This window comes from Marmota monax, unplaced genomic scaffold, assembly GCF_021218885.2.
Source record: "Marmota monax isolate L192 unplaced genomic scaffold, Marmota_monax_Labrador192_F-V1.1 WCK01_AAM20220418_F8-fsc00022, whole genome shotgun sequence".
In the NCBI taxonomy this organism is placed as follows: Eukaryota; Metazoa; Chordata; class Mammalia; order Rodentia; family Sciuridae; genus Marmota; species Marmota monax.
The window spans coordinates 27215893-27231021 of NW_026695215.1; the positions used below are offsets into that span (position 1 = coordinate 27215893).

The 15129-nt window shown below is 45.9% G+C and overlaps 1 protein-coding gene across 1 annotated transcript; it reads left to right on the forward strand.

Annotated features, from left to right (window-relative positions):
- The first annotated feature begins 380 nt into the window (after window positions 1-380).
- Window positions 381-13301, forward strand: Mon1a (MON1 homolog A, secretory trafficking associated). The gene is made up of 6 exons (XM_046431943.1): window positions 381-643; window positions 8402-8540; window positions 9937-10422; window positions 11331-12096; window positions 12774-12921; window positions 13020-13301. The coding sequence occupies exons 2-6, from the start codon at window positions 8414-8416 to the stop codon at window positions 13158-13160; spliced, it is 1668 nt and encodes a 555-aa protein (XP_046287899.1). The 5' UTR covers window positions 381-643; window positions 8402-8413; the 3' UTR covers window positions 13161-13301.
- The last annotated feature ends 1828 nt before the right edge of the window (window positions 13302-15129 follow it).

Here is a 15129-nt window from a genome sequence, read left to right on the forward strand (position 1 = left end):
CATGCTCACATCCTTTACAGCTACTGTAAACTCACTAATATTTATCCAGCACCCCAAACTTGCAGTGTCCTTCCACAATATGTCGGGGAAACAACGTCAACGTTACTTCCTCGCTCTTGAATGAAACCTGTCATTAGTTTGGGCCAAGGGTCGAAAGAGTACAGATCTGCAGCAGTCGCAGGGCTTTTGACCTCGGGGACGGCAGATGGGGAGAGGGTGCTCCCGGGCCTCCGAGACGCTGGAGAAGGAGGCGCCGGGTGAGACAAACCCGGATCTGGGTCAGGTCCCGCCCCCGACTCTTTTGGGCTCTGGAGAGCCGAACCGCTCGGGCCGTGCCGCCTACAGACTACATTTCCCACAATGCACCAGGGGGGCGGGCTTGGTCGGGCCAAGCGACTGGAACCGGGCCTCCTCGGCGAGAGGCCAGCGAAGGCTGCCTTCCTGCGCCAGAGGCCGGGTGAGGGGCGGCAAGGGGAAATCGGTGCCGAACTGTTGCCATGTGTGTGTCCGCAAGGGGACGTGGCCCCGCGAAACTGCGCCCCCGGGCCTGGCCCGGCCGGACACCTACACCCCTCCGGGGGTCCGGCAGAGGGCAGTGACTGGCACCCTCTGTGCGTCCTGGTTCCCCCCCCCCCCCAAACAGGTGAGTCCGACTGCCAACCCACGTGGCCTGGGGTCGCTGAGAAGCAGGAGAGCTGTCATCTTTGGAGGGAGGGACTTGAAGACTAGGGTCCCAGCAACCCTGAGCACCGTTTGTGTTAGGAAAGTGGGTCTTCCTGGGGTCCCTATGCCGGCTGGCCCATAGCTGGGGAATACAAAAAAAAGAGGCCTGGAACCCATCCTTTGGCCAAGAGGGTGAAATAGTACTCACATCTACCAATGCACGTATATTTGACCCTCAAAGTCCTCTCAAAAAGCAACGCAAGTGTTCTGGAGCTCCTGGAAGGGTCTTAGGGCTCAGGACTTTGTTCTCAAGGGCGCCCTGGCTAGGTAACTGGGCTGCCACTTGTACTGAAGCACCCTTTCTAGGCTCCAGTTCGCTTGAGAAGTGTGAGCAGCCTTTGTCAAGGAGGGGAGTGGCCGCCAGAAGTGACAAGTTCCAGGCTAGTCTTTAAGCATAGAGTAAGCATCTTGCTGAAGCAGCCACAGAACAGTCTTAGTAGGACCCTGTCTCTACACGTCCTTCATCCTGGCAACTCCCTCCCAGATAAAACCACTCTCCAAAGGGTGAAGGTGGGGTGAAACAAGCACTATCCAAGTAGGAAAAGGGAGCAAGGTGATTAGGAACCAGTAGGGAAGAGCTCTTGCAAGGCCCACCCCAGGCACAGTAGAAGGGCTGATTGCACCAACCTGTTTGGTTACTTTGCTTACAAGCCCTGCAAGGGACTTCTAGGAAAAGTAGCAAGTCCTGGGGATATCTAGAGGGGCTGCCTGGTAAAGACATCTGGGCTGGTTCTGAAAGATCTTGCCTAACTGATTCAGGCTGAACCTCCCAGCAGCTTCCTTGCACAGATTATGGGTCTTTTGGGGGTTGGGGTGGGTTTTGTGTGATTCACTGAGCTTTTCTGCCTGAATTTCCAAGATAAGTATTCAAAAAGCTATTTGCTCCATCAGGCTTTCTGGTGGAACCCCAGATTGATCTTGGAGAAACTGAGATGCCACATGATCTCACATGGCAGGGGGACTGTGGTGAAAGAGGTACTCACTAGTGGGTGTGGTCGCACACCTCTATAATTGCAGCAACTCTGGCCACTGAGGCAGGAGGATCACAAGTTCAAGCCATCCACAGCAATTTAGCAAGGCCCTAAGCAACTTAGTGAGACCCTGTCTCAAAATAAAAAATAAAAAGGGGCTGGGGGTGCTGGGGTTTAGCTTCAGTGGTAGAGTGCTTGCTTAGCACATGTGAGGCACTGGATTCAAGCCTTAGCACCACATAAAAAAATAAACAAAATAAAGTTAAAAAAAAAAAAAAAGGATTCTTGGGGCTGGGGTTGTGGCTCAGGAGTAGAGCACTTGGCCTAGCCTGTGTGAGGCACTGGGTTTGATCCTCAGCACCACATAAAAATAAGTAAATAAAATAAAGTTATTGTGTCCAACTACAACTAAAAAATAAATATTAAAAAAAGATATTTGGGGGCTGGGGCTGTAGCTCAGTGGCAGAACACTTGCCTGGCATGCATAAGGCACTGGGTTTGATCCTCAGCACCACATAAAAATAAACAAATAAAATAAAGGCATTCTGGCCATCTACAACTACAAAAAATTAAAAAAAAAAAAAAAGACGAAGGAAGTCTTTGTTATTAAAAAAGTTCTTAAAAAAAACATTGTTTGAAAAAAGGGGGGTGTTGGGGATCCCAACTCAATGGTTAAATGCCCCTGGGTTCTATCCCTGGTACCAAAAATAAAAATAAAAAAGAAGCACCTATTACCCCTAGACAGTTGACTCTCTTCTCTTCCCCATGCAGGTACCATGCTAGGATGCTGGGTACAGTCAGACATACTGGGTTTAGTCAGCTGAAGCCTACAAGGGATCAGTGGGGAATGGGTTCTCAGGATAGGATTAAACTGCTGTAGACCTTGTTCGGATCTTTGAACCAGAAGTTCAAGGCCACAGTGCAGGGCCAGTTAAACATGGCAGAGACTTCTAGGAGCAGCAAAGAGCTAGTCATCTGTTTTTCAACTCTAACACTTGTAAATAGCCTGATCTGACAGGTGGGTCATTTCAGGCTAGAGCCCACCTGACTTCATAAGATCAGATGCATGCTTCCCCAGGCCATTCATCCAGGGCCCCTGTCTGGCTGAGCAAACTCATAAAGGACTGATTTACATGTCAGAGACCACTGGATCTGTGTGTGAGTACTGTTATACATGGTCTGAATGCAAAGTAAAAATAATCATGATGTACTAAATGACAGCAGTACGCATATAAATGCCTACTCTATACTAATGTAATTATTATTTTTTTGAGGTTTTATTTAAATTTATTAATTTTGAGAGAGTTTACTTCTTAATATTGAGACAACCAGAGATATGAAAAATTTGTGCTCTACATGTGTAATATGAATTCCTCTGTCATATATAAATTTAAAAATTATTTAAAAAATATTGAGAATCCTGCAATGGAAAAATGAGAATTCATACCCTATTAGATTCAAATGTATGCTATGTCAAAATAATTGTATACTAAGGTAATTAGATTACATATATTATCTTCTATGACCCAATGAATCAGTAGTATTATTATCACCATTTTTAATTTAATTTTTTTTTTTTTTTTTTACTGAGGACGGAATGAAGAGGTGCTCTACTGCTTGCTGAGTTACATCCTCAGTCCTTTTTATTTATATTTTTATTTAGAAATAGAGTTTCAAAAAATCACTCAGACTGATCTCAAACTTGCAATCCTCCTGCCACAGACTCCCAATTACCTGGGATTACAGATGTATGCCAGAATTATCTCCATTTTTTTTCTTTAAATCTCCATTTTATAGATGAGAAAACAGAACTGTAAATCCAAGTTCCTCTAATTGCAGAGCCATTGTTCCTGAATATTTGACTATCACCAAAGAAAAGTCTTCTACAGACTGAGTTGGTTTATTTGTTTGATTGTTTTTTGCCTCATTGTAGCAAGTGCTGGATCTAGGTGTTCACAGATCTTGCACTGCCTCCCTTTCAAAGATGTTTATCTAGCAAATGTTGATTAAGCTCCTCCTGCATGTGGCTCTAATCACCTGAAATTTGTAGCAAGCCACAGGGGGACCTTCAGTCCTGAGAAATAAACCAGGGTGAGCAGGGATATTGCAGAAAGGCCTCTCTGATAATGTAATACTGAGCAGCAATCTGAAGGAAGTGAGGAACAGTGAATAATGTACTAGCCCAGACAGGGAAATATGCACAGGGAGGAAGTTCAGCAAAGGCAAAGTCTGAAATAAAGGAATGCTCAGGATATTTAGGAAAAGCCACTATGGCTGGACTAAGGCAGAAATAGTTGGGAGAAAGGGTAGGAGATAAGGTCAAAGAAGTAAAGGAGAAGCTGGGTACAGTCCACACACCTGTAATCACAGCAATTCAGAAGGCTGAGCAGGAAGGATTGCATGTTTGAGGCCAGCCTTGGTAATTTAAAGAGTTCCTGTCTCAAAAATAAATAAATGAAAAGGGCTGGTTTAATTCCCAGTACCAAATAATAATATTTTTTAGTTGTAGTTGGACACAATACCTTTATTTATTTTTATGTGGTGCTGAGGATCGAATCCAGGGCCTCACATGTGCTAGGTGAGCGCTCTATCACTGAGCCACAACCCCAACCCACTAAAAAAATTTAAAAGTACAGAAGTGAGGGCATATGGGATGAGGCCTTTTACACCCCTATGAGGAAATTGGTTTGCTTTGTTTTTTTGATTCCAGGGATTGAACTGGGGTGCTTAAGAACTGAGCCACATCCCCAGCCCCCCTTTTTTTTAATATTTATTTTTTAGGTGTAGTTGGACACAATGCCTTTATTTTATTTACTTATTTTTACGGGGTGCTGAGGATCAAACTCAGGGCCTCGCACATGCTAGGAGAGCACTCTTAACACTGAGCCACAGCCACAGCCCCATCAGCCTTTTTATTTTTTTATTTTGAGACATGGTCTCATTAAGTCGCTTAGGACCTCACTAAATTGCCGAGGCTGTCCTCAAATTTGTGATCCTCCTGCCTCAGCCTCCAGAGCCACTGTGTTTACAGGTATGCACACCATGCCTGGGAGGAAATTGACTTTCTTGCTGAGTGAGTGTGAGCAGTCTCACATTACAAATAGAATTGATTAAAAAAAAATCATTAAGTGGCTGGGCATGGTGGCACATGCCTATAATCTTACTGACTTGGGAGATTGGAGGATCAAAAATTTAAAGCCAGGGCTGGGGCTGTAGCTCAGTGGTGGAGTGCTTGCCTGTCATGCTTGAGGCACTGGGTTTGATCCTTAGCACCACATAAAAATACAAACAATAAAATGAAGGCATTCTGTCCATCTACAACTATAAAAATATATTTTTTTAAAAAATTCAAGGCCAGGGACTGGGGATATAGCTCCAAAGAACAGAATTGTAAGATGCCTGTAGCCTGTATCATTGCTTGGAAGGGAGCTACTCTGAATTTCTATCAGACCCAGATAGATTTTGTATAAAGAAAAAAATTAAGCTTTTATTTGAGCATAGCGGCACACACCTTTAATCTCAGCAACTCCAGAAGTTGAGGCAGGAGGATGGTAAGTTTGAGGTCAGCCTGAGCAACTTAGTGAGATCCTAACTCAAAATTAGAAATAAAAAGGGCTGGGAGAGCTGGGGTTATAGCTTAGTGGTATAGTGCTTGTCTAGCACATGTGAGGCCCTGGGTTCCATCCTCAGCACTACATAAAGATAAATAAATAAAATAAAGGTAGTGTGTCCATCTACAATTTACAAAATATATTTTAAAAAGGGGGGTTGGGAATGTAGCTCAGTGGTAGAACACCCCATGTTCAATCCACAATACTGAAGGGGGAAAATAAAAAGTATGGTTTCTACTCAATTAATGTTATTTTCCTACCATCATAAAATTGAAGACCATCTGTACAGCTCAATGAATTATCACAAAGAAAATATATCTAAGGAAGGGCGTTTTGAAGATAAAAAAAGCTGGAAGATCCAAGACAGGGAGAGGTGGGGTGAGGGAGAGAACGAGCGTGAATGTTAAAAAGCTATGTCTATCTTTCTTTTAAGCAAGAAGGACTGGAATTAGCCCAGGGGAGTGTGAACAACATATCTTTAAAAGAAAAAGAAAGGCAGAGTTGGGGCTAGGGTTGTAGCTCAATGGTAGAGCGCTTGCCTAGCATGTTTGAGGCACTGGGTTTGATCCTTAGCACCAAATATAAATAAATAAAAATAAAAGTCCCTCAAGAACAAATGAAAGACAGAAAGGCAGAGTCTGGCAGATGAGACAAGATGATGGTGGTAGTCTACAGAAGTTTTTTCCTGGTGACAAGTCTTCTCAGTGAAGTGGAAGATAAGGTCATCTGCTGATAAAGCTGATTCCCCCTATATCTACTAGAGGTGTCCTCTACCTGGCCTTGAAGCTGTGGTAAGACCAGAAGATCATGTTAAATCTGTCCTGGCCATCAAATTGGCATAGAGAATTCTCACATCTCTAGTTTTCTTTTATATATATATATATTTTAGTTGTCAATGGACCTTTATTTTATTTATTTATATGTGGTGCTGAGAATCGAACTCGGTGCCTCACACATGCTAGGTAAGTGGTTTACCACTGAGCCACAACCCCAGCCCCTGTAGTTGTTTTTGTTTACTTATTTTTTGTATGTGGTGCTGGGGATTGAACCCAGGGCCTTGTATATGCTAGGCAAGTGCTCTGCCTCTGAGCTACAACCCCACACCCTGCTACTGGTAAGGGAATTCCTTTTGCCAAATTCAAGAAGTACAAAATAGGGCTGGGGATGTGGCTCAAGCGGTAGCGCGCTCGCCTGGCATGCATGCGGCCCGGGTTCGATCCTCAGCACCACATACAAACAAAGATGTTGTGTCCGCCGAAAACTAAAAAATAAATATTAAAATTCTCAAAAAAAAAAAAGAAGTACAAAATAATATTCAGAGAAAAGAAGAGTTCCAACCTGAAGCAAAGCCTGTTAGCTGTGTCTTACTTCTTTTTCTGCAAGCACTAAAATATACAAAAAGGGGGCTAGGGTTGTGGCTCAGTGATAAAGTGCCTGCCAATACATGTAGGCACTGGGTTCTATCCTCAGCACTACATAAAAATAGATAAATAAAATAAAGCTATTGCATCCATATACAATTTTTAAAATATTTAAATAAATAAAATATGCAAAAAGAACTCTTTGTTAACTTAATTTTTTTTTTTTTAGTTGTAGTTGGACAAATACTTTATTTATTTTTATGTGGTGCTGAGGATCGAACTCAGGGCTTTGCACTTGTTAGGCAAGCGCTCTACTGCTGAGCCACAACCCCAGACCGTCAACTGAAATTTTTTTTTTTTTTTTGGTACTGGGGATTGAACCCAGATGCACCCAATCACTGAGCTACATTCCCAGCCCTTTTTTGTATATTATTTAGAGACAGGGTCTTACTTAGTTGCTTAGGGCCTCACTAAGTTGCTGAGGCTGGCTTTGAACTCGCAATTCTCCTGCCTCAGCCTCCCCAGCCCTGTTTTGTATTTTATTTAGGGACAGACTCTCACTGAGTTGCTTAGCACATTGCTTTTGCTGAGGCTGGCTTTGAACTCGCGATCTTCCTGTCTCAGCCCCGCTAATCTGCTGGGATTACAGGTGTGGGCCACTGCTCCCAGCTTCAATTTTGTGTTTAATGGAGAAATATATGTTCATGGCAGAACATGGAGGCAAAAATATGAAGGTATAGAATTGTTTTAGTTCCCATATGCAGGGCTTCTTTCTTGTAGTAACATTAAACAAGCTGCTTAAACTCTCAGCTTCAGTTCTTTCATCTATGGAGCTAGCTTGATAAAAGCACTTCCCTCACAGAGGAGTGCTCAGGATTACATAACTCAATCCATATAAACTTCTTAGCACACTGCCTTGACACCCAGTAAGTTTTAGCCCCTGTTTTCAGTCTGTTAAAATGTTTACATTTAGGGCTGGGGATGCACCTCAGTGATAGGGCCCTTGGTTTGATCCTCAACACTGAAAAAAAAGAAAGAAAAGAAATTGTATTTAATGTGTATTTTTTTTTGGGGGGGGGCGGTGGGTACCAGGGATTGAACTCAAGGGCACTCAGCCATTGAGCCATATCCCCAGCTCTATTTTGTATTTTATTTGGAGACAGGGTCTCGCTGAGTTGCTTAGTTGCTGGAACAGTCAGCCTCTGGCTCTTCCACTCTTTCTTTCCCACCATTCATTATTTGTTCACTCATTCATTGGGTATTCATCCTTCTGCCTCGCTATTGCTGAGGCTGGCTTTGAACTCGTGATCCTCCTGCCTCAGCCTCCTGAGTTGCTGGGATTACTGGTGTGCACCACCTCATGCAGCTGCATCAGCCTTCTGAGCCACTGGGATTACAGGCCAGCATCACCACATCAGCTTTATTTTCTGTTTTTAGAGAGGATCTTGCTAAATTGCCTAGGCTGACCTCATACTTATAATCCTCCTGTCTCAGCCTCCTGGGTAGATGAAATTACAGGAGTGTGCCACCACACCTGGCCTTTTCCAAGTTTTCTACAATAAATTTGTCTTCCTTTTATAATCAGAAAAGAAATGTGATACTTAATTTTTAGAAGAAAATATTTTTCAGGGATTTAGGGTCCTGGTAAGGGACACTTTTTCACACTGTTAATTACATCAGTGACTCTACAAATTGCACATTCTCCCTATCCTCCTTTATTTTGTTTATCCCACAGAAAGCCCAAAGGATGGCTGCTGATATGCAGAGGAAGAAAAGTAGTGAATGCCCTGATGGCACATTGGCTCCTTCTGATGGACAGAGTGTGGAGAGAGCAGAGAGTCCCACACCAGGACTGGCCCAGGGAATGGAACCAGGTATGGGCAGAGTGAGTAGCCCCCATCACCTGACAGCTGGAACAGTCAGCTTCTGGCTCTTCCACTCTTTCTTTCCCACCATTCATTATTTGTTCATTCATTCATTGGGTATTCATCCTAGTGATATTGCAGGGAGCCAGACTAAGTTTACATCTGGTCTTCCTCTCCATTTCATGTTGTGCTGTTCATCCTGTGCTCTTGGGCTGCTAGTCTGGCTATCCTTCTGTTTTTGTCTACAGGATCTTGGAACCTTTTCCCTTCCTTAGCTCTCAGGTTAAATGTCTCCTCCTCACAAATTAGGCCTGCCCTGTACAGGACACTAGTCATTTTGTAATTTTCGGCATGTGTTTACCCTCTCTCTCCAACAAGATTGTGAGCTCTTTGAGCACAGGGCATTCATATTACCAATGCCTTGTATGGTGCTGAATTTATAACTACTTTGGCAAAAATATCAGTAAAGGGGGCTGGAGATATAGCTCAGTTGGTAGAATGCTTGCCGTGCATGCACAAGGCTCTGGGTTCAATTCCCAGAACCACCAAAAAAAAAAAGAAAGAAAGAAAGAAAAGAAAATCAGTAAAGGAACCAGGCACAGTGGCACCACACCTATAGTCCCAGCTACTTGGGAGGCTAAGGCAGGAGGATCACAAATTTGAGCCCAGACTGGGCAACATAGTAAGATAGTGTCTCTTTAAGAAAAATAAGGGGACTAAAAGTGTAGCTTTGTGGTAGAACACTTGGCCTAGCATGCCTAAGGCCCTGGGTTCCATCCCCAGTGCTGAAAAACAAATTAATAAAGGAAGACTGATGTGGTCTCTGTCATGGGGAAACCATAGGCTATGGAGTCAGTCAGGGACTGTGACCTGAATGGGACAGGAGGGGAAATAGATTCACTGAGTATGGGAGGTGCTCTAGGCATAGGGCAGGGTACTGGGCATATAACAGTGAACAAACAGGTTCCAACCTTACCACTGTAGTTGGATAGGGAAATAATTGGCAAGTGTCCCAAAGGAAATCAGAGACTCATATGATAGAGTGCTAAGGTTGTAGGTAAGATGAAGATATAACTGCAGAGCTCCTGAGGTAGGTTGGGGCATGTTGAGGTGTCCAAAGAGCAAATGGACAAAGGTCAGCATCAGTGTCTCTTAGGGAGGGGGCCTAATATGGGAATGAAAGAGGTAGGTAAATACCAGTCACCACTGCTGCCATGAGGATTTAGGTCTTATTGCCAGTGTGATGAGAGGAAAACAATGGGCTCTAAATTGCAGAGAAGCACGAGCATGGCAGGAAGGAACAGTGGCATGGCCCCATCAGGACAGAAAGTCATGTTAGAGTAACCATGTTAGAGAGTGTCTGCCAGCAGTTCCCTTTCTAAGCACCAGTGCTTTTGGCCTACAGGTGCCGGGCAGGAGGGTGCCATGTTTGTCCATGCCCGTTCCTATGAGGACCTGACTGAATCAGAGGATGGGGAAGCTTCTGGGGACAGTCCTAAGGAGGGTGCTGGGGGTCCTCCATCACTGCCTACAGATATGCGCCAGATCAGCCAGGACTTTAGTGAGCTAAGCACCCAGCTGACAGGTGTGGCTCGAGACCTACAAGAGGAGATGCTGCCAGGAAGCTCTGAGGACTGGCTGGAACCCCCAGGGGCAACTGGGAGACCAGACACGGAGCCCTCAAGGGAGGGCACAACAGAGGGGGATGAAGAAGATGCTACGGAGGCATGGCGCCTGCACCAGAAGCATGTCTTTGTCCTGAGTGAGGCAGGGAAACCCGTGTACTCTCGCTATGGCTCTGAGGAGGCGCTTTCCAGCACAATGGGTGTCATGGTGGCACTAGTATCCTTTCTGGAGGCAGACAAGAATGCCATCCGCTCCATCCACGCAGGTGAGCCACTTGAAGCCCCGGGGTGGTGGGGAAGGCTGCACTGGTCAGGTTTAATTCATAGCAGGTTTTGGACCCCCACAGACTAGAGGGTTGGGATGTGCTGTGTGCTGAGGATCAAGTCCCTCCATTCACCTCTCTGAACCTTAAGGTCCTCACCTGAACATATGTTAACAACATGGCCAGTCTCATGGGGCTGCGGTGAGGGCTAATGATGGCTTTGGCATAGCTTTATTATAGAAAAAAGGTGAAAATTGGCTAGAAGGGCAGGGGTGATTAAGGAAAAAAAAAAAAAAAGCTGGGCATGGTGGTGCACACCTATAATCTCAGAGACTTGGGAAGCAGAGGCCAGAGAATCACAAGTTCAAAGCCAACCTCAGCAAATTAGCAAGGCCCTAAGCTTAAAAAGGGCTGGGGATGTGTCTCAGTGTAAGTGCCTCTGGGTTCAATCCCTAGTACAAAAAAAAAAAAAAATGATGCCCTTAGTCCCACCCAGCTGAGTTAGCATTTCCCTTAAGAATGTATGTTTTCTGTTTCTGAAGACCTTGTGTTTCTGAGGGAATGAATCTGTGAAGCAAGAGGCAGAGAAAGAGAGCAAGGGATTTGGTTTGGTGGAACTCACCAAATTGCCGGTATTTGGGATTACAGTACAACGGCAAATTCTGAGCCCATCCTTGGTAACTTAGTGAAACCCTGTCTCAATGAATGAATGAATGGATGAATTCATTCTGGGTTCAATCCCTAGTATGGAAAAAAAAAAAAAAAGTGTGGTGGTTTCATCCTGAAGCTGAATACAGAGAGCTCTGAGAGAAAAAGATGTGGAAATTGAAAGGCAGCACAGATCTGGGTAAGGCCTATCAGGATGGCTTCTGGGAAAGGACCTGAGGCTGACACTGTGTCCCCATCTTCAGATGGCTACAAGGTGGTATTTGTGCGCCGGAGCCCACTGGTGCTGGTGGCAGTGGCACGAACGCGGCAGTCGGCACAGGAGCTGGCACAAGAGTTGCTCTACATCTATTACCAAATTCTGAGCCTTCTTACTGGGGCACAGTTGAGCCACATCTTCCAGCAGAAGCAGAACTACGACCTGCGGCGCCTGCTTTCAGGCTCCGAGCGCATCACCGACAATCTGCTACAGCTAATGGCTAGAGACCCCAGCTTCCTAATGGGGGCGGCGCGGTGCCTGCCCCTGGCCGCCACCGTTCGAGATGCGGTGAGTGCCAGCCTGCAACAGGCACGTGCTCGCAGCCTTGTCTTCTCCATCCTAGTGGCCCGCAACCAGCTGGTGGCGCTCGTGCGCCGCAAGGACCAATTCCTGCACCCCATCGACCTGCACCTGCTCTTCAATCTCATAAGTTCCTCCTCGTCCTTCCGTGAGGGTGAGGCCTGGACGCCGGTATGCCTGCCCAAATTCAATGCAGCTGGCTTCTTCCACGCACACATCTCTTACCTAGAGCCTGACACCGACCTCTGCCTGCTACTTGTCTCCACCGACCGCGAGGACTTTTTTGCTGTCTCTGACTGCCGCCGCCGCTTCCAGGAGCGCCTTCGCAAACGCGGAGCTCACCTCGCGCTGCGGGAGGCACTGCGCACACCCTACTACAGCGTTGCCCAAGTGGGCATCCCTGATTTGCGTCACTTCCTCTATAAATCAAAGAGCTCAGGACTCTTCACCAGGTGAGGGAGGACACTGCTTCAGGGACACAAGGATGTGGGGAGGAGGAGGCTGGTTGGTCCTGAGTCCTAGGATGTAGCTCTGAAGCTGACAACCCCTTTGGGAGTGGACCAGCATTCTAGAGTTGTTTTACTGTGGTACGAGGGGCCCAGACTTCTATCATGCCACCAGCATACACCTGTTTCATTACCTGTAAGACCTGAAATTGATCAATATACACAGGGAAGAAAGCTGGAACAGAGGTCTCCTAGGACCCTTGCCCTAGAGCAACTCTGCCCTAGGGGGTCATTTTGGTCCAATCCAGGATGCAGAGTCTTCTCTCACTTGTTCCTCTAGGGAAGGAACTGGGCAGATATGGCAGCTTCTCTCCTCCCTTTACCCAGAGGATTTCCTAGTACACCTTTTATCAACTGCAGACATGTCATTCTTCTTAGTCACCTAAACTCAAATTGGCCTCTCCAAAGAAAACAATACCATGACCTTGGGTGTGTGAGGGGGCAGAGCACCAGTCTCCTGGGAAGTCTTCCAGGGAGTGGGGAGATGATGACTATAACCTGTCCTAGAGAACATCTGGAGAGTAGAACATGTGGTGGAGTCTCCTGTCTAGGAATAGATTTTCTAGATTTCCAGATAAGGCAATAGAAGTCATTCCTTTGTGAACCCACTCCCTCATCTGCAGTCCTGAGATTGAGGCCCCATACACCAGTGAAGAGGAACAGGAGCGGTTGCTGGGCCTCTACCAGTACCTGCACAGTCGTGCCCACAATGCCTCCCGCCCACTCAAGACCATCTACTACACAGGCCCCAACGAGAACCTCCTAGCCTGGGTAAGGTGGCCCTCATTAGGCTGGGCTTCATGGAGGTCCTGGGTAGGGTTCATAAGGGCTATCCATCTTAGATGACCACCTTTTGCCCCCTTCTCCAGGTGACAGGCGCCTTTGAGCTCTACATGTGCTACAGCCCTCTGGGGACTAAGGCATCAGCTGTCAATGCCATCCATAAGTTGATGCGCTGGATCCGTAAAGAGGAAGACCGCCTCTTCATCCTCACACCCCTCACCTACTGATGGGAATGTGTGCAGACTCAGCCCTTCCATTCCCACTGGGTGTGGAAAGCCATGGGAGCCTCCAGGTGGGGGTGGCTTTTGCCTAGCCAGCAGGCAGGGACTATGGGTTGGTGTGTGCATTAAAGTACTTTGGGGAAGACACTTGTTGCAGCCATGTCATTGTTCTTTTTTTTTTTTTTTTTTTTTTTGCCCATCTACTATCATGGACAAACACTGGATTCTCCTCCCAAGTTCTGCACATATTTCTTCATATACAAGAGCACATGCATATTTAAGCCACTCTCCTCCTGCCCTTGCACTAGCATCAGGCTACACACAGAGTTGGACCCTTGGCTGCAGATGTTTTGGTTCACCTGAAGTCATCATATGTAAAGGCTCTCAGTCATCCTACTGTCCTACCCTTGCCCCTGCACCATCCCTCTGTACCCAGTCTGCCTCTGCACTTGTCTTCCCTCTCTAAGGTGGACCCTCCAGTTGCATGCCCTGAAGGACCACCCAACAAAGCTCTGGCTGTGACTGCTTAATAGACTGCTATAGATCAGCATGGGCTGAGCTGAGTAAAATAAAGATGGCCCAAGTGGGGTAGTCTGGGCTATGGTGTGGGTGAGAGCCCTTGGTGAGGCACAAATTTAGAGTTCAGTCTCCCTGTAGCCACTGGCCTCTTCCTATAGGCCTTTCCATGAAGGGCTATCTGCCTCAGTTCCCCTACTTCAACCAGCACATTCCTCAGAATGGCCTCCAAAATGAGCTAGAGGATTTGAGAGGAGGTCCACTTGGCCTCCAGGGCCTCTAGGAATGCATCTGCCTTAATAAGAGCTGATGTCACTAGGTGCACTGGTTCTTCCTCAGTTACCCTATTCCCTAGCCTGGCATGGCCAGAACTGCATGAAACTCCATGGACATCCCAGGAGGTTGGTAGTAAAGGCTCATTCACTCTGAGAATTTTGGGTGCAGAGCCTAGGACACTGTGCAGAAAGCCTTTATCTTTATTGTTGGGGCTCTCCCCATTCTGCTACAACTTCTCATTGGCCAGGGAAGCAAAAGGCCTAGGAATTGTTTCTGGGAGAAAATCATCCACTGAATGTGATCAAAAGCATCCTTTTGCAGCCCCTGAGAGTTTGGCCCAGATTTTACTATCTTTGAAACCAACCCATATTGGAGAATTTGTCTTTGTAGGTAGCATCAGCCAAGGATACAGTGGGACAGTTGTATTCCTCTCCCAAGAAATGGCAACATATCTTCTGTCATTGGCTCCAAACTAGATCACTTTTTTTTTTTAAATGATGATGTGGTTCCTCGAGAAAATAGTTCTGTTCTTTTATTTTTTTAAGAGAGAGAGAGAGAGAGAGAGAATTTATTTATATATATATATATATATATATATATATATATATATATATATATATATTAGTTATTGGCAGACACAACATCTTTGTATGTGGTACTGAGGATCGAACCCAGGCCGCACGCATGCCAGGCGAGCGCGCTACCATTTGAGCCACATCCCCAGCCCCCAAACTAGATCAGATTGAAATCAGCATGGCAGCAGGCCACCTACCCAGATTCCAAAGTCCATGGGGAGTAGCCCCAGGTTTGATAAGTGCTGCATATTCTACACATATGCCCAGATCTCTTTTCTCTTTTGAGCTTCTGTTCTTCCCCTTGCTCCTGATTATTACACCAACCCACTGCCTCAGGGAACACAGTGATGCCAGTCCAGATGTCCCTGATTGTTACTAGTGTTCTTATCAACAGTCAGCCTCTATGTCAGAGATGGAGGGGTCACAGTTATCTAACTGTGTACCTGGATAATAGGTACCTAGAATCATGCAGTTTACTTATTTGGGGATCAGGGTAGAATGACAGGCAAATAAAGAGGAAACCATCATGTGCAAAGGCAAGTACCTGGTTTAAAAAGACAAAACAAAACATGTTTCATGAAGCTGGAAGAGTTTATAAGACCTGGGGT